The sequence below is a fragment of the Somniosus microcephalus genome, chromosome 9, assembly GCF_052327205.1.
Source record: "Somniosus microcephalus isolate GS21.2 chromosome 9, FLI_Smic_1.0, whole genome shotgun sequence".
Taxonomy (NCBI): Eukaryota; Metazoa; Chordata; class Chondrichthyes; order Squaliformes; family Somniosidae; genus Somniosus; species Somniosus microcephalus.
In genome coordinates this window covers 200093079-200113497 of record NC_140995.1, presented here as the reverse complement: position 1 = coordinate 200113497, position 20419 = coordinate 200093079, and the positions used below count along the sequence as shown (strand labels likewise).

Sequence of the window (20419 nt, the reverse complement as noted above, 5' to 3'; positions counted from 1 at the left end):
GGCTAGACTCTAGCTTGTTGGAGATAGTCTTTGCCTGGCACTTGTGTGGCACAAATGTTACCTGTCACTTACCAGCCCAAGCCTGAATGTCGTCCAGGTCTTGCTGCATGCGGGCATGGGCTGCTTCATTATCTGAGGAGTTGTGAATGGTGCTGAACACTGTGCAATCATCAGCGAAAATCCCCACTTAAAATCGGGCATGCTCAAGAGGCCACAATTGGAGGAACGCAGAGATGTGAGGGTTGTGGGGCCGGAGGAGGTTACAGAGAGCGGGAGGGGCCCTGTGAAAGTTGAGCTGAGATTAACCTCTTCAGGCCAAGGCCCGCCAGGCTCTGGTGCCTCTGACGGGCCCTCAGGTGATGAGCGGGTTCTCCGTTTGTTTCACCGGAATTTTTATGAACCAACTCACACAAAAAATGATTTGAAATCCAGTGAATCCCGCTTACCTCTCGGATGGTCCAGCCCCACATTGTTACACTTGTTTCCCGGAGCTGTTTGTGCCGTTATATTTTTAAATATTTAAACGGACAGTTTGATCTTCAACAACCGCTGATCATGGGCGCCGCCATCTTGTTTCTCCCAGCCATCCGTCAACAACGAACCTGCTGATTGGAAGCGGTCATCCAAAAAAGCGGTGCTGATTGGACGCGCGCTGGAGGTCGCAAAGGTTTAGGGAGAAGATGTCAGCTGCGTAAGAATCAGGTTTTAGAGAGAGGAACAGTTTCAGGAAGGCATGCAAGCGCTTTAATATTTAACTGAATGCAGGAGATTGCATTTCATGCATTTCACTTGGAGTTTGCCGGGTTCTGTATTAAATTTAAAGTTTGCTCCTAAGACTTGCTCGGAATTACAATTCAGGCATAACCATGTATTTGGCTTTCTTAATAATTGTGATATAAGTGCTCACTTTTGAATGAGGGATTTGTAATAGCTGCAGTTTCACAGGCTAGTCATATTCCTCATCATGTTGTATGCAGCAAGTAGAAAGGCTGGTAGTGGACTTTTAGGACATTCTGTGAGAATTGGAGCAAACGTTTTTGAGAATGACATTTGTAGAAAGATTACCACCTCTTCACGCAAGCACATTGTTATGCCAGCTTGGGTGATAGATAGATATGGGAATAATAGTATGCTGCGCTTTACAAAAGATTATCTGTTTCCAATTATACACTACCCCAATGAAGTTATGATAAAAGTTCATGCTGCCAGCTTAAATCCTATTGACATTTCCATGAGAAGTAAGTTTATATATTTTTTACGTGAAGCTGAAAACTTCTGGTTAACCATTTGAAATGTATGTGTTCTGTCTTACAAGCTGTAAATTTGGATTGAGTGTAGAGAGGTTGTTGAAGTGTTTGGTTATGGATCTGTCTTATTTTTTAAACCATTATCTTCATGGAAAATGGCTAACAAGGGAAATTAAGGATAGCATAAGATCCAAGGAGAGGACATATAAATTGGCCAGAAAAAGCAATAATCCTGAGGATTGGGAGCAGTTTAGGATTCAACAAAGGAGGACAAAGGGATTAATTAAGAAGGGGAAAATAGAATATGAGAGTAAACTTGCTGGGAACATAAAGACTGACTGTAAAAGCTTTTATAGATATGTGAAGAGAAAAAGATTGGTGAAGTCAAGTGTAGGTCCCTTGCAGTCAGAATCAGGGGAATTTATAATGGGGAACAAAGAAATGGCAGACCAACTAAATACATATTTTGGTTCTGTCTTCACAAAGGAGGACACAAATAACCTCCCAGAGATGCTGGGGAGCATAGAGTCTGATGAAAGGGTGGAACTGAAAGAAATCAGTATTTGTAGGGAAATGGTGTTAGGAAAATTGATGGGATTGAAGGCCGATAAATCCCCAGGGCCTGATAATCTACATCCTAGGGTACTTAAGGAAGTGGCCCTAGAAATAGTAGATGCATTGCTGGTCATCTTCCAGAACTCGATAGACTCTGGAACAGCACCCATGGATTGGAGGGTGGCTAATGTTACCCCACTATTCAAAAAAGGTGGTAGAGAAAAAGCGGGGAATTATAGACCGGTAAGCCTGACATCGGTAGTGGGGAAAATGCTAGAGTCCATTATAAAAGATGTAATAGCAGAGCACTTGCAAAGCAGCGACAGGATCGGACAAAGTCAACATGGATTTACAAAAGGTAAATCGTGCTTGACTAATCTACTGGAATTTTTTGAGGATGTAACTGGTAAAATAGATAAGGGAGAACCAGTGGATGTGGTGTATTTGGACTTTCAGAAGGCTTTCTGTTGTGTATGTACCTTTTAAGAGAATAACTGGTCTCAGACTGCAGTACTGGCAGTGACCACCCCTGTATAAAAAGTGCTAGAGAGCCTCTGTTTAGTTTCACTACTGACTTCCACCAGTAAAGATTTGTTTGTTTTCACTCCTGCTGGTCCGTGTCTCAATCATTCACGGACTTAACACTGGCGACGAATAAGAAACGAACTTACCTGCAACGCGGCAGCACCTCAGACGACGTTGTTGAAGGCCGGAGCCAGAAGAAAGGAAAAAAAAAGAGTCCAAAGAAACTCGGGAAACGGGCATCGACCGTCAATCATCGGTTTGAAAACTTGCAGGAGAGACTTTCCAGAGCCAGGTTGGGTTCCTCGGTCTGTGGTTTCCCAGCTAATCGGGCTGGTGGCAGGTAGTGCTCTGATCCTTCCTGGACTGCGGCGGGCTGAAGCTCGATCGGGTGGCTTTTCAACGGGGCCGGGCAGCGAGTCGGGAAGCAAAGAGAGAGAGAGAGAGAGGGTGGAGCACACAGGGCGCGGCCAGTGCTTCGAAGCCGGGCAGCGTTCGGACCTAAGAAGAGGGAGGGAAGTGTCCCAGAGGGTCCGCTCCACGACGGGAAAATAATAAAAGAAAAAGAATCAATATTTAACGCGCAAGAAACCGTGGAAAGCAGCGCTAACAACAGCGGGGAAGAAGACAAAGTGCGGGAGGCGCCATTTTGTTAAATTGGGGAAGAAGGCAAAGCGCGGGAGGCGCCATTTAAGATTTGCAAGATGCCGAAGACTGGCTGTATCACTGTTTTTGATAATACAATAGAGGACTGGACCACGTATGTGGAAAGAGTCGAGGTATATTTCGAGGCAAACGAAATAGCGGAGGGGAAAAAGGCATCGATATTGCTAAACTTAATGGGCGCTAGAACGTACGGCCTATTGCGGGACCTGATTACTCCAGCCAAACCGAAGGCGAAGAGTTTTAACGAAATTGTTGCTGTCCTACAGGAACACTTAAACCCTGCACCGCTGTTGATAGCAGAAAGATTTAAATTCCACAGGAGAACTCAGCACAAAGATGAGAGCAATGCTGAGTATCTTACGGAACTACGCAAGCTATCAAAGCACTGCCAGTTCGGAGCAGGACTGGCAGATACCCTACGGGACAAATTTGTCTGTGGACTCCTGAGTGAAGGAACACAGAAGAAGTTACTCTCAGAAAAAGAGCTGACGCTAGATAAGGCTTTCAGCGTGGCAGTATCGTATGAAGCAGCAGCCAGGGGAGCGGCAGAAATTCAACAAAAACCACAGGAATACGGCACCCACGAAATGACACGGGGATTTGCAAAATGTTATCGCTGCGGCAGAACTAACCGTGACCAGAAGGACTGCTGGTCCAAAGACAAAATATGCAGACAATGCGGGAAGATTGGACACATTGCACGAGTTTGCAGGTCTGGGAAGAAGTCCAGCGACAACAAAAAGGCTACTAAGGAACCGTACAAGAAAGTACAAAAGATGACGGACAGTAGTTCCGAAGACCAGATGAGCGATAGTGAATCTGGAAACAGGAGACTAAGCTGTCTCAAACTTCACAATCTAATCGCAAAAGAGGATCACCGAACCATTTGGGTCACTCTCACGATAGCAGGGTCCCAAGTTAAAATGGAATTGGATACAGGATCAGCGCTAACCGTCATGAATCGACGAGACTACGAGCGGCTATTTTCACACATACCCTTGAGAGAGACATCCATCGTCTTGACGACGTATACGGGGCAAAAAGTATACCCCAGAGGAAAAATAAGGGTGCCTGTCGAATACAATGGCAAGAAAATACGGAAATTGTATCTCTACATACTGCCAAATGGTGGACCACCGTTATTGGGACGGGAATGGATCAGGAAGATAAACTTAGATTGGCATTCCATTCATGCAATGACGGTGGACGGTAAAAAAGATGAAGACGTCACTCCTGGACGATTGTCAACAATCTTAGCTAACGCCAAAGAGGTATTTCAACAAGAACTGGGCACACTTAAAGGCGTAACCGCCTTGTTAAAAATAGAAGAGAATGCAGTTCCCAAGTTTTTCAAAGCAAGACCGGTACCATATGCAATTCGCCCAGCCGTCGAGGCAGTGCTGGAGAATCTGGAGAAGGCGGGCGTGTTGTCTAGGGTCGACTGGAGCGAGTGGGCGACACCCATCGTTCCTGTCATGAAGAAAACGTTAAGCAATAAGTCCAGAGAGCCAAGGAAGATTCGCATCTGTGGGGATTTCAAGGTGATGGTGAACCCTGTCCTTCACACAGTACAATATCCTCTTCCAAGGATAGAAGACATCTTCGCCTCACTGTCTGGAGGGAAGCGTTTTACAAAAATTGACCTAGCACAAGCATATTTGCAGATGGAGGTTGAAGAGTCCTCTAGGAAGTATCTCACGATAAACACTCACAAAGGTCTTTACCAGTATCATCGATTGGTATTCGGAGTAGCATCGGCTCCGACGATATGGCAAAGAGCGATGGAACAAGTCCTGCAAGGGATTCTGGGGACTCAGTGTTACTTGGACGACATCCTTGTAACAGGTGAAGATGACAGTGAACACCTTAACAACCTAGAACAGGTGCTCACTAGACTACGGGAACATGGGCTGCGAGCCAACCGCCCCAAGTGCGAATGTTTTAAGAAACAGATATCGTATTGTGGCCACGTGATTGATGAAGAGGGGTTACATAAGTCCCCTGACAAAATTGAAGCGGTTGTTAAGGCCCCAGCGCCTGAAAATGTGTCGTAACTGAGGTCATTCCTCGGGTTGGTGAATTACTAGCATAGGTTTTTGCCGAATTTGTAGACAATTCTGCACCCACTGAACGCCCTGCTACGAACGGGGGTGGCATGGAAATGGAACGATGATTGTAAGCGTGCTTTTCAGAAGAGTAAGGACTTAATCACTTCAAGGGAAGTATTGGCTCACTACAACCCAGCACTGCCAATCAGGCTGGCGTGTGATGCGTCTCCCTACGGCATTGGGGCGGTACTGTCACATAAATTCCTTGATGGATTAGAGAGGCCGATAGCTTTTGCGTCACGCTCGTTAACTTCTGCCGAGCGTAACTACGCCCAGATTGACAGAGAGGCCCTCCGCCTAGTGTGGGGGGTGAAGAAGTTCAATCACTATCTGCACGGTCAAAAATTTACTCTACTAACCGATCATCAACCTCTTGTCTCCATTTTCAACCCTCAGAAGGGCGTACCGATAATGACGGCACAACGGCTGCAGAGATGGTCCCTTTTCCTAGGGGCACACCAATATGACATCGAGTACAAAGGAACTAAACAGCATGGAAATGCTGATGGATTGTCACGCCTACCGTTGCCGATGGTGGAAGAAGAAGACCTTGCAGTGGATCCAATGGAGTTATTCCACTCGACCATAGTCGAATGTCTCCCTGTGACGAATGCAAACATAGAAAAGGAAACACGGAATGACCCGACACTATCACGGGTCTATGATTTAACGGTGAAGGGATGGCCAGCACATGGCGAACCACTGCTGCCAGCATTCTCGCCGAGAAGAGAACAGCTGTCAGTGTGCAGAGGAACCTTGATGTGTGGATCCAGAGTAGTAATTCCACCCAAATTGAAGGATAGAGTGCTCAATGAGCTTCATGAGGGTCATCTGGGTGGGGTAAAAATGAAGAACTTAGCCAGAGCGTTTGTGTGGTGGCCGGGAATCGATAGAGAAATCGAAGAGATGACCAAGAGCTGTGCAGGATGCCAGAAGGTCCAAAACGCCCCACCACAATCTCCTCTGCATCCATGGGAGTGGCCCTCATCTCCATGGCAACGGGTGCACATTGATTTTGCTGGTCCCTTCATGGACTCGATGTTTTTAATTGCGGTGGATGCACATTCAAAGTGGCCAGAGGTAATAAAAATGTCCTCAACCAGCACGGAAAAAACTATCACAGTTTTGCGAACCATATTCGCCAGGAATGGGCTGCCTGAACAGATTTGCTCTGACAATGGACCACAGTTTGTGTCTGAAGAGTTAAGCATTACACATCTGCCCCATATCATCCAGCCACTAATGGATTGGCCGAGAGGTTTGTCCAAACATTCAAGAAGGCTATCAAGGCAATGTGTAATGAAGATATACCCCTACAACACAAGGTGGACAACTTCTTGTTTGCCTACCGGAATGTGACCCATGCGGTTACCAACCTGATATACCTATCAATTCATTCCATGAAAAGCGACGAGTTAAGATAGTAACTATAGGGTTTTTATTGGCTAAATAACAGAGCCCACCCTCGTGGGTGATCGGTTCCAACAAGGAAGAATACTAGCCAATCAGTCACCTTTATACCTGGGCAAGCAGGCGGGGCCATGGGTGGAGTCAGCTGAGGTATGCCTAGGTATAACAGCGTGCGTGGCAAGAGGTAACCTTGTGTAGTGATAGCAACAGTGTAAACAGTGATAACAATAGTGAACGGTTGTGAACGATAACAGTGGTTTACCACATTCACCCCTTGTTTAAAATTGAGTCCGGCGGGGTGAAGTGTACTACCAGTTCGTGTATGTCAGGCCTCGTAAGCCTTTCTGATCGGCGCGGCGGCGGTGGTGCAGTATCCGATGTTAGTGCTGGTGTCTGCGTGGTCGACGAAGGCTCCTGGGGTTCCGGCATGCCGCCTACAGGAGCTGGATTTGGGGGAGTGGTGGGGGATAACGGTGGTATCTCAGGGGTGCCCGAGGGTGCGAGGTCTCGCAAGGAGACTGTGTCCTCCCGCCCGTCTGGGTATGCCACATAGGCATACAGGGGGTTGGCGTGCAGGAGGTTCACCCTCTCGACCAGGGGGTCCATTTTATGGGTCCTCACGTGCTTCTGCAGCAGGACGGGCCCCGGAGAAGTCAGCCATGTTGGTAGCGAGGTTCCCGTAGTCGACTTCCTGGGGAAAGCAAACACTTGCTCATGAGGGGTGGCGTTAATGGCAGTACAAAGCAGTGACCGGATGGAATGGAGCACTGCCGGGAGGACTTCCTGCCAGCGAGAGGTTGGGAGGCCCTTAGTCTTTAGGGCTAAGAGGACGGCCTTCCAAACTGTCGCGTTCTCTCTTTCCCCCTGGCCGTTCCCCCGGGGGTTGTAGCTGGTGGTCCTGCTCGCAGCAATACCTCTCGCGAGCAGGAACTGGCGAAGTTCCCCGCTCATGAAGGATGAGCCCCGGTCGCTATGTATATAGTTCGGGAACCCGAACAAGGCGAAGAGGTCGTTCAGGCATTTGATGACCGTGGTACTGGTCATGTCTGGGCAGGGGATGGCAAAGGGGAAACGGGAGTGCTCGTCAATAATGTTGAGGAAGTACACATTACGGTCAGAGGACGGGAGGGGCCCCTTAAAATCGATGCTCAAGCGCTCGAAGGGGCGGGTGGCCTTGATCAGGCTTGCTCTGTCCGGCCTATAGAAATGCGGTTTGCATTCGGCACAGGCTTGGCAGTTCCTGGTCATGGTCCTGACCTCCTCGATGGAGTAGGGCAGGTTGCGGGCCTTAATGAAGTGGTAAAGTCTAGTGACCCCGGGGTGGCAGAGGTCGTTGTGGAGGGTCCGCAGTCTATCAACTTGCGCGTTGGCGCATGTACCTCGTGATAGAGCATCTGGGGGCTCGTTGAGTTTACCAGGCCGGTACAAGATATCGTAATCGTAGGTGGAGAGCTCAATTCTCCACCTCAAGATCTTGTCGTTCTTGATTTTGCCCCTCCGCTTGTTATTAAACATAAAAGCAACCGAACGCTGGTTGGTGAGGAGGGTAAATCGTTTGCCTGCCAGGTAATGCCTCCAGCGTCGTACCGCTTCCACAATCGCCTGGGCCTCCTTCTCGACAGAAGTGTGTCGGATCTCAGGGCCCTGGAGGGTCCTTGAGAAGAAGGCCACAGGTCTCCCCGCCTGGTTAAGGGTTGCAGCTAGGGCGAAGTCGGATGCATCGCTCTCCACTTGGAAAGGGATGGACTTATCCACTGCGTGCATTGTGGCCTTCGCAATGTCTCCTTTTATGAGGGAGAAGGCTGCGCATGCTTCTGCTGTCAGGGGGAAGGAGGTGGACTTCATGAGGGGTCTGGCTTTGTCCGCATAATTGGGCACCCATTGGGCATAGTAAGCGAAGAGCCCCAGGGTTCTCTTCAGTGCCTTTTGACAGTGGGGAAGGGGAAGCTCCATGAGGGGGCGCATTCTTTCGGGGTCGGGGCCGATGACTCCGTTCTCTACTACGCAGCCGAGGATGGCAAGGCGCGAGGTGTTAAACATACATTTCTCCTTATTGTAAGTGAGATTCAGCCATTGGGCCGTACGGAGGAATTTCTCCAGATTAACATCATGGTCCTGCTGGTCGTGGCCGCAGATGGTGACGTTATCTAGATAAGGAAACGTGGCCTGCAGCGCGTTCTGGTCAACCATCCGGTCCATCTCCCTTTGGAAGACTAAAACGCCGTTGGTGATGCCGAAGGGAACCCTAAGGAAGTGGTAGAGGCGGCCATTCGCCTCGAAGGCGGTATACTGGCGGTCCTCAGGGCGGATAGGGAGTTGGTGATAGGCCGACTTAAGGTCGATGGTGGAGAATACCCGGTACTGTGCAATCTGGTTGACCATATCAGATATGCGGGGAAGGGGGTATGCGTCCAGCTGGGTGTACCGGTTTATGGTCTGGCTGTAGTCGATGACCAGGCGGTGTTTATTGCCGGTCTTAACGACTACGACCTGGGCACGCCAGGGGCTGGTGCTCCCCTCGATGATGCCCTCCTTCAGGAATCGCTGCACCTCAGAGCTAATAAAAGCTCTGTCCCCGGCGCTGTACCGTCCGCTCTTGGTAGCGACGGGTTTACAGTCACGGGTGAGGTTAGCGAACAAGGAGGGGGGCGGGACTTTGAGGGTGGAGAGGCCGCAGGTGGTACGCGGCGGGCGGTTTAAAAACTGCTGGTTGTAGACTGAGTGGGGGGAGGGATCCACCGTATGCCAAAGTGACACTTTGAAGGTGGCATTGGAAATCCAGCCCTAGTAGGACGGCAGCGCAGAGCTGGGGCAGGACGAGAAGTTTAAAGTTTTTATATTCCGTGCCCCTAACCGACAGGGTCATCACACAGTAGCCGCTGACGTCTGTTGAATGGGACTTCGACGCCATCAAGATCCGATGGCGTGTTGGCCAGACAGTGAGAGAGTAGCAGCGCACCGTGTCTGGGTGAATAAAACTCTCCGTGCTCCCGCTGTCGAACAGGCAGGTCGTGGCGTGGCCGTTTACTTCGATGTCCATCATGGACCTGGACAGATGATGCGGGAGAGCTTGGTCAAGCATGACGGAGGCCAGTGTATGGCTGAGTGAGCTGCTGTAGTCGGCAGGTGAGGCGGTGGTTGGGTCTGGAGACAAAGTGGCGGCCGAGTGCGGCGAACAAAATGGTGGCGCACATGACGCGGATCCCCACGAGGTCGAAGTTGGACAAAATGGCGGAGAAGATGGCCGCCCCCACGACTCACATGAGGCACTGCTGGCGTCTGTGGCTTTCCCCCTGCAGGCGTTTGCGAAGTGGCCTTTTTTTTCGCCTCCGGAGCAGGTCGCGTTCCTTGCAGGGCAGCGCGCCCTTTGATGTCTCGCCTGGCCACAGAAATAGCAGCTGGCGGCCCGATCGCGGGGCTCCGCTGCCGCAGCAGGTCCCGAGGGTGGCGGTCCCGATCGATTCCGGGACACCGACGCCGTAGTAGGTCCCGGGGCGGCGGTGCGAGGGGTATTGCGGCCGAAGTCGGGCCCGAGTCCCAGGGTCGCGCAGCACTGTACCCGGAGTACGCCTCGAGGTCCCGATGGGCCACTTCCAGGGAGCGAGCAAGGGCTGCAGCTGCTTTCAAGCCGAGGTCCTTTGATTCGAGCAGTCTTTGCCGTCAGTAGTCGGACCGAAGGCCTTTCACGAAGGCATCACGGATATTTCCTTCAGCATGTTGTGCAGCCGATACAGCTTTAAAGTCACAGTCCCTGCCGAGTGTTTGTAGCGCCCGTAAAAATTCATCTACAGACTCTCCTGGCTGTTGCGAGCGGGATCTTGGGAGATGTCTGGCATACATTGAATTTACTGGGCTCCGGTACTGCTCTTTTAGCAGGTCGAGGGCCTCCTCGTATGTAGCAAGGTCCCGGATGAGTGCAAATACTTTAGGGCTCACCTGGGCGGTCAGAACTCTTAGTTTGTCGGCTTCCGATGGCACGCCGGAGGCTACCAGGTAGGATTCAAAGCAGCTCAGTCAGTGATCGAAGTCGAGGGCTGAATTCGCTGCCTGTGGATTTAGATCCAGGTACGGCGGTCGGCGGGCTCGCAGCCAAGTCGGCTGCTGGAGCTGTTGTAGCTGGCCGTTTGGCTGCTCCAGTCCATTCATTTCAAAATTTAGCCAATAAAATTGATATACCTATCAATTCATTCCATGAAAAGCGATGAGTTAAGATAGTAACTATAGGTTTTTATTGGCTAAATAACAGAGCCCACCCTCGTGGGTGATCGGTTCCAACAAGGAAGAATACTAGCCAATCAGTCACCTTTATACCTGGGCAAGCAGGCGGAGCCATGGGCGGAGTCAGCTGAGGTATGCCTAGGTATAACAGCGTGCGTGGCAAGAGGTAACCTTGTGTAGTGATAGCAACAGTGTAAACAGTGATAACAACAGTGTAACAATAGTGAACGGTTGTGAACGATAACAGTGGTTTACCACACAACCAAACTCCAGCCATGATGTTCTTCAATCGAAGACTACGATGCCGCTTGGATTTGGTTAAGCCAAACGTCCGAAGAGATGTGGAGAACAGGCAGTTTCAGAATATGAATGAAAGGCCGACCAGGAGTTTTAAGATAGGTCAACCAGTTTTGGCCCGGGACTACCGCACTGAGAAATGGCAGCCAGGAACGATTTGTACACGACAAGGACCTCTCATGTATACCGTGGACGTTGGGGAGAGCATTGTAAGACGCCATGCTGACCAGATTCTAGAGTCACTGGAAAACGTCAACTCCACACCACGATCTGATACACCTGGTAATGAAATCGACATACCAATTGCAGCTACCGCAGAATCGGTGATATTGGAAGCAGATGAACCAAACAACGACATTGATCTCGATTCAACCTTGCCAGAGGAACCTGATACCCCAAAGAGGCGTTATCCAGACAGAATCGGGAAGCCTCCTCAAAGACTGAACTTATAATTGCTTAAACTTAACCAATGTATCTAGTAACAGTAATTGTGATTGTAATTCGTTATCATTTAGTTGTTAAATGAATGTTATGTACTGTTTATCTAAAAGGGGAGGAATTGTTGTGTATGTACCTTTTAAGGGAATAACTGGTCTCAGACTGCAGTACCGGCAGTGACCACCCCTGTATAAAAGGTGCTAGAGGGCCTCTGTTGTTTAGTTTCACTACTGACTTCCACCAGTAAAGATTTGTTTGTTTTCACTCCTGCTGGTCCGTGTCTCAATCATTCACGGACTTGACACTTTCGATAAGGCCCCGGATAAGAGATTAGCGTGCAAAATTAAGGCGCATGGGATTGGGGGCAAGGTTTGACTTGGATAGAGAACTGGTTGGCGGATAGAAAGCAGAGAGTTGGAATAAACGGGTCATTTTCCGAGTGGCAGGCAGTGACTAGTGGGGTACCGCAAGGATCGGTCCTAGGACCCCAGCTCTTCGCAATATCCATTAATGATCTGGACGAGGGAATTGGATGTAATATCTCCAAATTTGCAGACGACACAAAGCTGGGTGGTTGGGTATGCTGTGAGGAGGATGTCGTGAAACTCCAGTAGGATTTGGACAGGCTGGGTGATTGGGCAGAAACATGGCAAATGCACTATAATGTGGATAAATGTGAGGTTATCCACTTTGGTGGCAAAAACAGGAAGGCAGATTATTATTTGAATGGCAATAGATTGGGAGAAGGGGAAGTGCAAAGAGACCTGGGTGTTCTTGTGCACCAGTCGCTGAAGGTAAATGAGGAAGGACGTTTTGCCATGGAAGGAGTGCAGCGAAGATTCAACAGGCTGATACCTGGGATGGCAGGAATGACGTATGAGGAGAGATTGTGTCGTTTGGGCTTATACTTATTGGAGTTTAGAAGATTGAGAGGGGATCTCATCGAAACCTATAAAATTCTGTCAGGCCTGGACAGACTAGATGCAGGAAGGCTGTTTCCGATGGCCGGGGAGTCCAGAACCAGGGGTCATAGTCTAAGGATAAGGGGTAAGCCATTTAGGACTGAAATGAGGAAGAATTTCTTCACCCAGAGAGTGGTGAACCTGTGGAATTCTCTGCCACAGAGGGCGGTGGAGGCCAGTTCATTAAATATATTCAAGAAGGAGTTGGATATATTTCTTAAGGCTAAAGGGATCAAGGGATATGGGGAGAAGGCAGGGACAGGGTACTGAATTTGGATGATCAGCCATGATCTCATTGAATGGCGGAGCAGGCTCGAAGGGCCGAATGGCCTACTCCTGCTCCTATCTTCTATGTTTCTATGTAAAATGTTTGGCAATTTTTTTTTAAAGGGAGTGAGAAGGGCCATGTATCAATTTCACAATGATGACGGTATTATGCGCAAAATAAACTGTAGTGTGTTTCAATGTAATTTGATGTTATTCCGATGTGTATTTGTAAATTAATAAAAAATTGTCATTGTTTTTCATGACGATGATTCCTCTTCAATTTATGTGCTGCTGCAGTTTCTGGTCTCATTCTTCACACTGCATTTACAATTCATCAGTTGAGATGACTGGCAGTCTGAAAGTGCTGCTATTTCCCTTCCCTAATTGAAGGGCATTGCAAACAATTGTTGTGCCATCCCCCCGAACTGGTCCAGCAGTCAACTAACTCGACACACAGGGGATTGGACCTGGGACTTTCCTAGTTGGTATAGCTCCGAGATGAGAAATTTACTGCTGAGGCATGCGGAGAGCTCTGGGCCATGTGCTATAAGGAGTCCCAGATTGGAAGAAGTCCAACTGTAACTGGGAGGATTCAGATGGCCTCATAAACACTGAGACTGTGTTACAGTTTGTATCTACTAAACAGCTATAATGCTGGTTTAGTACTTCTGAGTGTTTGTGATGCTGTACAATTATGATTGGAAAATACATTGGGTAGCTTTTGTCATGCAGTTGGGACACTAATACAGGACATTATGTGCTGTATACTGTGGTCAAGATTTGAAAAGAAAATGTTTTTCATTAATTGTTTCCTCTACGCCATTTTGTCGTCTTCTCCCTGACTCTGTCCACACTGTCTTGTATGACAGGTCAGCAACAATGAAGTCGTCGGGGGAAAGCACTGCTGTACAGTCGCCTTATGAGTAAATGAGGGTGCTGTGACTTAACTTGTGTTTTTTTTTATCTGGAGTGGGAGTGAGTTGAGGCAAGGCTTCCTCTTTTCTCCCTTTGCTGTCTTCTTAAGGTGGGCAGGTGACCTGCTCCCAAGGCCTATGCCAACACTGCTCTGAAACTGCTGTTAGCAGTTGAGTCCTGGAGACAGTACTCCTCCCAGAATAGCCCTGCAAATAAGTTAGACTTGGTGCCTCCAAGGTCGAGACCCAGATGGCCAGGTCAGCTGCGTGCTGGCCTCGGGGTAGAAAGCCTGGGAGGGTTCACTCAACTTCTCATCCTTCTGAATTGGATCAAAGGAATATCATAATCTTAGAATGTGGGGAGAAAACAGAAGACTTACTTGCAAAAGTGTAACATCTCCAGATTGTTCGACAGTAGGAACTGGGATCAATGCCATCCCCTGTGTGTACTGGAGACCAACTTCAGTGGGTCATCTCTCTTCCCTCCCTCCCAAATGGCAATTTGTCACATGTAGGATCTTGGGCTCACAGCTTGTTCCATGATGCTGCATCAATAGTGTCACCGGATGGTCCCGAATTCAAATTGCATCTTTGAAGTAAAAAGAAAAGTTGTTTTCCTGTAAATTGACTTGACATTTGTAACAAATGATGTCCTGCCAATGTGGTGCAGCATGTTAGACCAATAACTAATTTGTCGCGCAAGGGCCTGGTTGTAGTTGAATATTGGGAAGACCAAAGCTATTGTCTTCGGGCCTGCCACAAACTCGGTTCCCCAGCCACTGACTTCATCCCTCTCCCTAACACCTGTCTGAGGCTGAACCGGACTGTTCGCAACCTTGGTGTCATATTTGACCCTGAAATGAGCTTCCGACCACATATCCGTGTCATAACTAAGACCGCCTATTTCCACCTCCGTAACATCACCCATCTCCGCCCTTGCCTCAGCTCATCTGCTGCTGAAACCCTCATCCATGCCTTTGTTACCTCTAGACTTGACTATTCCAACACACTCCTGGCTGGCCTCCCACATTCCACCCTACGTAAACTTGAGGTCATCCAAAACTTGACTGCCCGTGTCCTAACTCGCACCAAGTCCCGTTCACCCATCACCCCTGTGCTCGCTGACCTACATTGGCTCCCGGTTAAGCAAAGCCTCGATTTCAAAATTCTCATCCTTGTTTTCAAATCCCTCCATGGCCTCGCCCCTCCCTATCTCTGTAATCTCCTACAGCCCCACAACCCCTCCCCCCCCCCCCCCCCCGAGATATCTGCGCTCCTCTAATTCTGGCCTCTTGAGCATCCCTGATTAGAATCACTCAACTATCGGCGGCCGTGCCTTCTATTGCCTAGGCCCTAAGCTCTGGAATTCCCTGCCTAAATCTCTCTTTCCTCCTTAAAACCTACCTCTGACCAAGCTTTTGGTCATCTGCCCTAATTTCTTATGTGGCTCGGTGTCAAATTTTTTGTCTGAAAATACTCCTGTGCAGCGCCTTGGGACGTTTTACTACGTTAAAGGCACTATATAAATACAAGTTGTTGTTGATTATTGTTTGAAGTTCAGCATTTTTTTTCCGTTCAAGAAAACCTTAATCTGTGGTCATTTACGGTGTTACTGATTTTCTGTTCCCAATTGTCGGGATTTTTATTGTCTCTTAAAGATGGTTACGGCGCTGCTGCACTCAAAATGAAACGTGACCCGTTGAATATAAAAGCTGCTGGGAGTGAATTTCCTCTTATTCTGGGCCGGGATGTCTCTGGTGTCATCATGGAAACCGGACTGAATGTGTCTCATTTCAAACCTGGAGATGAGGTAATCTCCGGATTGTGTTGCTGTATGTGTGTGAGGTCGCCTCCGACCACAATAACTGGCAGATGTGTGCTAATGTTTGGCTCCAGTGCCCACAGCTGCCACAGTAATTTTTTTAATTCCCCATCCATCAGTAGGAGATAAGAAAGAAGGAACTTGCATTTGCATAGCGCCTTTCGTGACCTCCGGACATCCCAAAGTGCTTTACAGCCAATGGAGTACATTTGAAGTGTAGTCATCATTCTTATAATGTAGGAAACACGGCAGACAATTTGCGCACAGCAAGGTGCCATAAACAGTAATGTGATAATGACCGGATAATCTGCTTTAGTGATGTTGGTTTTAAAATAAATATTGGCCAGGACACCAGCAAGAACCCCCCACCATCCCCACTCATTTTTGAATATTGCTACAGAATCTTCATTTTTGAATATTGCTACAGAATCTTTCATGGCTATCTGAGACGAGGCCTCAATTTAACATTTCATCTGAAAGACGGCACCTCAGACAGAGCAGCACTCCTTCAGTATTGCACTGAAGTGTCAGCCTGTGCTCAAGTCTCTGCAATGCGACTTGAACCCACGACCTTCTGACTCCGAGGCAAGAGCGCAAGGAAGCCTGCCTGTGGGCAAAAGTTTTTTGTTTCTGGTATCTTTTCTTATGAACAATGGCCTGTATTTTCCGATCGCAGGCCTCCCGCGGGCAGAGGCCTGCAATCTGGAAAAATCTACGCCCTTACCTGAGGGCTCCTGGGCCCCTCGAAACGCCAAGTGCGCAGGGCCCACGTATCCCAGAGGCGCATGTAGTTCGCAGCATCCCTGGGATCACGTGGGCCATGGGGAGCCAATCACAGAAGGGAATCTCCCTTCATACACTTGACAGGAAGACCTGACAAATATATGAATGGATATCACCCCAAAAACATAGTAAAACTTTAAATAAATTTTAAAAATACATCACATTTTTAAAATGACTTGAAATTACAATAAATTAAGTATTTTAAACAAAAATTAAATTTTTAAAAAAATAATTAAAGTTTTTTACGGGGCTAAAAATAAACTTACCTTTTTTAAAAGTATTTTTAAATGATAAATCAGTGAAAATGTTTTTTTTTTACTTTTTTCAACTCTTATCCTGGTAAAAGCAGGCCTTCTGCCTGCTTTTACCAGGCGTAAGAATTGTAAGGGTTTTCTGTGGGCGGAGGGTCTCCAAAAAGCAGAGGCCCTTCTCCAGTGCAGCTGGAGGATCTGTCAAGAGCATTCTTGACAGATCGGAAATGCTGGTTTTCAGTGCATGCCTGAAACCGGCATTTCCGATGTCTCTACGGGTGGGTGCGCGCTGTGATCGGAATATCTGGGCCATTTTTTTATCAAATGCAATTGGAGGAATTGGTAGTTTGTCTACTGAAGCCACTGACTGACTGCTGATCTCTGGTTGTTCCCTCCACCCCTTTGTTCCAATTACAGAGCTGAACCTGCAGGGTGAAGGGTGGCAGTCAGTCGGGCACAACTAAACTTAATGTGACTGGTGTTCACATTAATAAAGATTGCTTTATTTTGTGTGGGCAACTCTCTGTTTGAGTGATGTTCATGAGGGCACCACCACATAGCATGTTATCCTATAATGTCATGGTAATGAAAATGGTAATAAAATGTGTGGCTCATTATTGCATCCTGTAGAACGCTGATACATAATTAAACATTGAGATGATTTGTTCTTCACTAGGTATTGGGTATTTCTCAATGCTTGAAGGTCGGAAAGAAACCCAGTGTTAAGAGCAGCAGAGGTTGGATGTGGGCCAGGAAGGCAGGAGAAGATAGGGTGGGATAAGACCACAAAGGGATTTTTAAAAACTAGGATGAGTGTTTTGATGTCGATTCATTGGGGCAGGGTGAGCCAGTAGACCTTGGGGAAGAACAGGAATGTGGGAGAGCACACTGACAGCAGTGTTTTTAGATGATTGAAGCTTGTGTAAGGTTGATGCACGGAGACTGGTGAGGAGAGCATCAGAGAACTTGAACCTCGAGGTAATAAACCCAGTATAGCCCGAGGATAAGACCTGAGACCTTCCTGTCTTCCATATTATGCATTGTCCTAATGAGCTGTTTGGAGAACAGGTTTTTTTTTTGTTAGGCAGTCAGGATAGGAGTGGTCTAAGGTAGCAGTCCATGTTTACAGGGGGCTAATTTCCATTAGAATGTCCACCATACAGAATGGGAATCTGTGTATAACAAGTGAGTAATTCTTTTTGAAGTAATTGTCAAATATTTAAAGAGCCCTGTAAACTTTATTTTTTTTAAAAAGTTATGCACCCACCAACTTGGGGACGATACCAGAATCATAGAATGGTTACAGCACAGAAGGAGGCCATTCGGCCCGTCGAGCCCGTGCCAGCTCTCTGCAAGAGCACTCCAGTAAGTCCCACTCCCACTGCCCTTTCCCTGTAGCCCTGTAAAAAAATTTCCTTCAGGTACTTATCCAATTCCCTTTTGAAAGCCACAATTGAATCTGCCTCCACCACCCTTTCAGGCAGTGCATTCCAGATCCTAACCACTCGCTACGTAAAAATGTTTTTCCTCATGTCGTCTTTGGTTCTTCTGTCAATCACCTTAAATCTGTGTTCCCTGGTTCTCAACCCTTCTGCCAATGGGAACAGTTTCTCCCTATCTACTCTGTCTAGACCCCTCTAGAGGGCAGCTTGTACCTGTGGAGCTCTTTCTCAGCACGCATTTATGCCTTTGTGGAGGGGAAGAGAAGGGGAGAAAATAGATGATGGGATTGCCGTGTTCATTTCTAATAGATGCCAGCCGTGTCTGGTAGCATTCTGCGAAGGTTGTGGATTCATATCCTGCTCCCGGGACTTGGGCACAAGATCTAGGCTAACACTCCAGTGCAGTACTGAGGGAGTGCTGCACTGTCAGTGGTGCCGTCTTTCAGATGAGACCATAGAAACATAGAAGATAGGAGCAGGAGTAGGCCATTCGGCCCCTCGAGCCTGCTCCGCCATTCAATGCGATCATGGCTGATCATCCAAATTCAGTACCCTGTCCCTGCCTTCTCCCCATATCCCTTGATCCCTTTAGCCTTAAGAAATATATCCAACTCCTTCTTGAATATATTTAATGAATTGGCCTCTACTGCCTTCTGTGGAAGAGAATTCCACAGGTTCACCACTCTCTGGTGAAGAAATTCCTCCTCATCTCTGTCTTAAATGGCTCACCCCTTATCCTTAGACTGTGACCCCTGGTTCTGGACTCCCCGACCATCGGGAACATCCTTCCTGCATCTAGTCTGTCCAATCCTGTTAGAATTTTACAAGTTTCAATGAGATCCCCTCTCATTCTTCTAAACTCCAGCGAGTACAAGCCCAATCGACCCAATCTCTCCTCATACGTCATTCCTGCCATCCTAGGTATCAGCCTGGTGAATCTTCGCTGCACTCCTTCCATGGCAAGAACATCCTTCCTCAGATAAGGCGACCAAAACTGCACACAATATTCAAGATGTGGTCTCACCAAGGCCCTGTACAACTGCAGCAAGACATCCTTGTTCCTGTACTCAAACCCTCTCGCTACGAAGGCCAACATACCATTTGCCGCCTTAACCGCCTGCTGCACCTGCATGCTTACCTTCAGCGACTGGTGCACAAGGACGCCCAGGTCTCGATGCACTTCCCCTTCTCCCAATCTATTGCCATTCAGATAATAATCTGCCTTCTTGTTTTTGACACCAAAGTGGATAACCTCGCATTTATCCACGTTATATTGCATCTGCCATGCTTCTGCCCAGTCACCCAACCTGTCCAAATCATACTGGAGTTTCTCGGCATCCTCCTCACAGCACACACGCCCACCCAGCTTTGTGTCGTCTGCAAACTTGGAGATATTACATCTAGTTCCCTCATCCAGATCATTAATATATATTGTGAATAGCTGGGGTCCAAGGACCGATCCCTGCGCTACCCCACTAGTCACTTCCTGCCACTCGGAAAAAGAGCCGTTTATTCCAACTCTTTGCTTCCTGTCTGCCAACTAGTTCTCTACCCAAGTCAATACCTTGCCCCCAATCCCATGTGCCTTAACTTTACATGCTAATCTCTTATGCGGGACCTTATCGAAAGCCTTTTGAAAGTCCAAATACACCACATCCACTGGTTCTCCCTTATCTATTTTACCAGTTACATCCTCAAAAAAATTCCAGTAGATTAGTCAAGCACGATTTACCTTTTGTAAATCCATGTTAAACCGAGGTCCCATCTGCTCTCTCAGGTGGTCGTAAAAGATCCCACTGTACTATTCGATGAAGAGTTGGGGAGTTCTTCCCATTCTCCTGGCCAATGTTTATTCCCCCAACCAACATCACTGAACAGATTATCTGGTCATTATCACATTGCTGTTTGTGGGAGCTTGCTGTGCACATGTTGGCTGCCATGTTTCCTACATTACAACAGTGACTGCACCTCAGGAGTGCTTCGTTGGTTGTAAAGCACTTTGGGACATCCTGAGGTCATGAAAGGCGCTATACAAATTCCATTTCTATTTATAATTTCTAATGTTCCAATATCTCCTTATGTGGCTCGGTATCAATTTTTGTCTGATTTACGCTCCTGTGAAGCGCCTTGGAATGTTTCACTGTGTTAAAGGCGCTATATAAATGCAAGTTGTTGTTGATAACTTGTACGAAATCCTATACTCTGTCAATTGAACTTTCAAAACATTTCTGTTTTATTTTCTTTGCAGGTCTGGGCAGCGGTGCCACCCTGGAAACCGGGAACGTTGGCAGAATTTGTCGTGGCAAGTGCAAATGAGGTACGGTGAGAGAGAGAGTACGGGATTTCTCACCATTAATACGTTACTTCTTGTCCTCTCCTCCTGGTTTTGTTGCATAGAATGGACAATAAAGCATGCTCCCCATCTGAATGTTTTCATTTTTCATGCAGCAATTATGCAATCTTGATGTCTCCTGGACGCAAAGTAGGAGAGGCAGAATGCAAACAGGAGAACGACCC

The 20419-nt window shown here is 47.8% G+C and overlaps 2 protein-coding genes across 5 annotated transcripts in view; one reads left to right on the top strand and one right to left on the bottom strand.

The window, feature by feature from the left end:
• Nucleotides 1-632, bottom strand: part of qrsl1 (glutaminyl-tRNA amidotransferase subunit QRSL1) — a 52205-nt gene extending 51573 nt beyond the window's left edge. Inside the window, 1 exon segment of the mRNA XM_085997738.1 lies at nucleotides 447-632. Within this exon segment, the coding sequence (XP_085853864.1) occupies nucleotides 447-470 (24 nt within the window). The 5' untranslated portion in view covers nucleotides 471-632.
• The window catches only part of rtn4ip1 (reticulon 4 interacting protein 1), a 76710-nt gene continuing 56911 nt past the window's right edge, over nucleotides 621-20419 (top strand). The window contains exons 1-3 of one of the 4 annotated variants that reach the window (XM_085997743.1): nucleotides 621-691; nucleotides 15263-15414; nucleotides 20151-20219. In XM_085997743.1, coding sequence (XP_085853869.1) covers nucleotides 15289-15414; nucleotides 20151-20219 — 195 coding nt within the window. In that variant the 5' untranslated portion in view covers nucleotides 621-691; nucleotides 15263-15288. Of the gene's footprint in view, nucleotides 1239-15262; nucleotides 15415-20150; nucleotides 20220-20419 lie in introns of all 4 variants that reach the window. The other 3 variants (XM_085997742.1, XM_085997740.1, XM_085997739.1) reach the window with 3 other exon arrangements.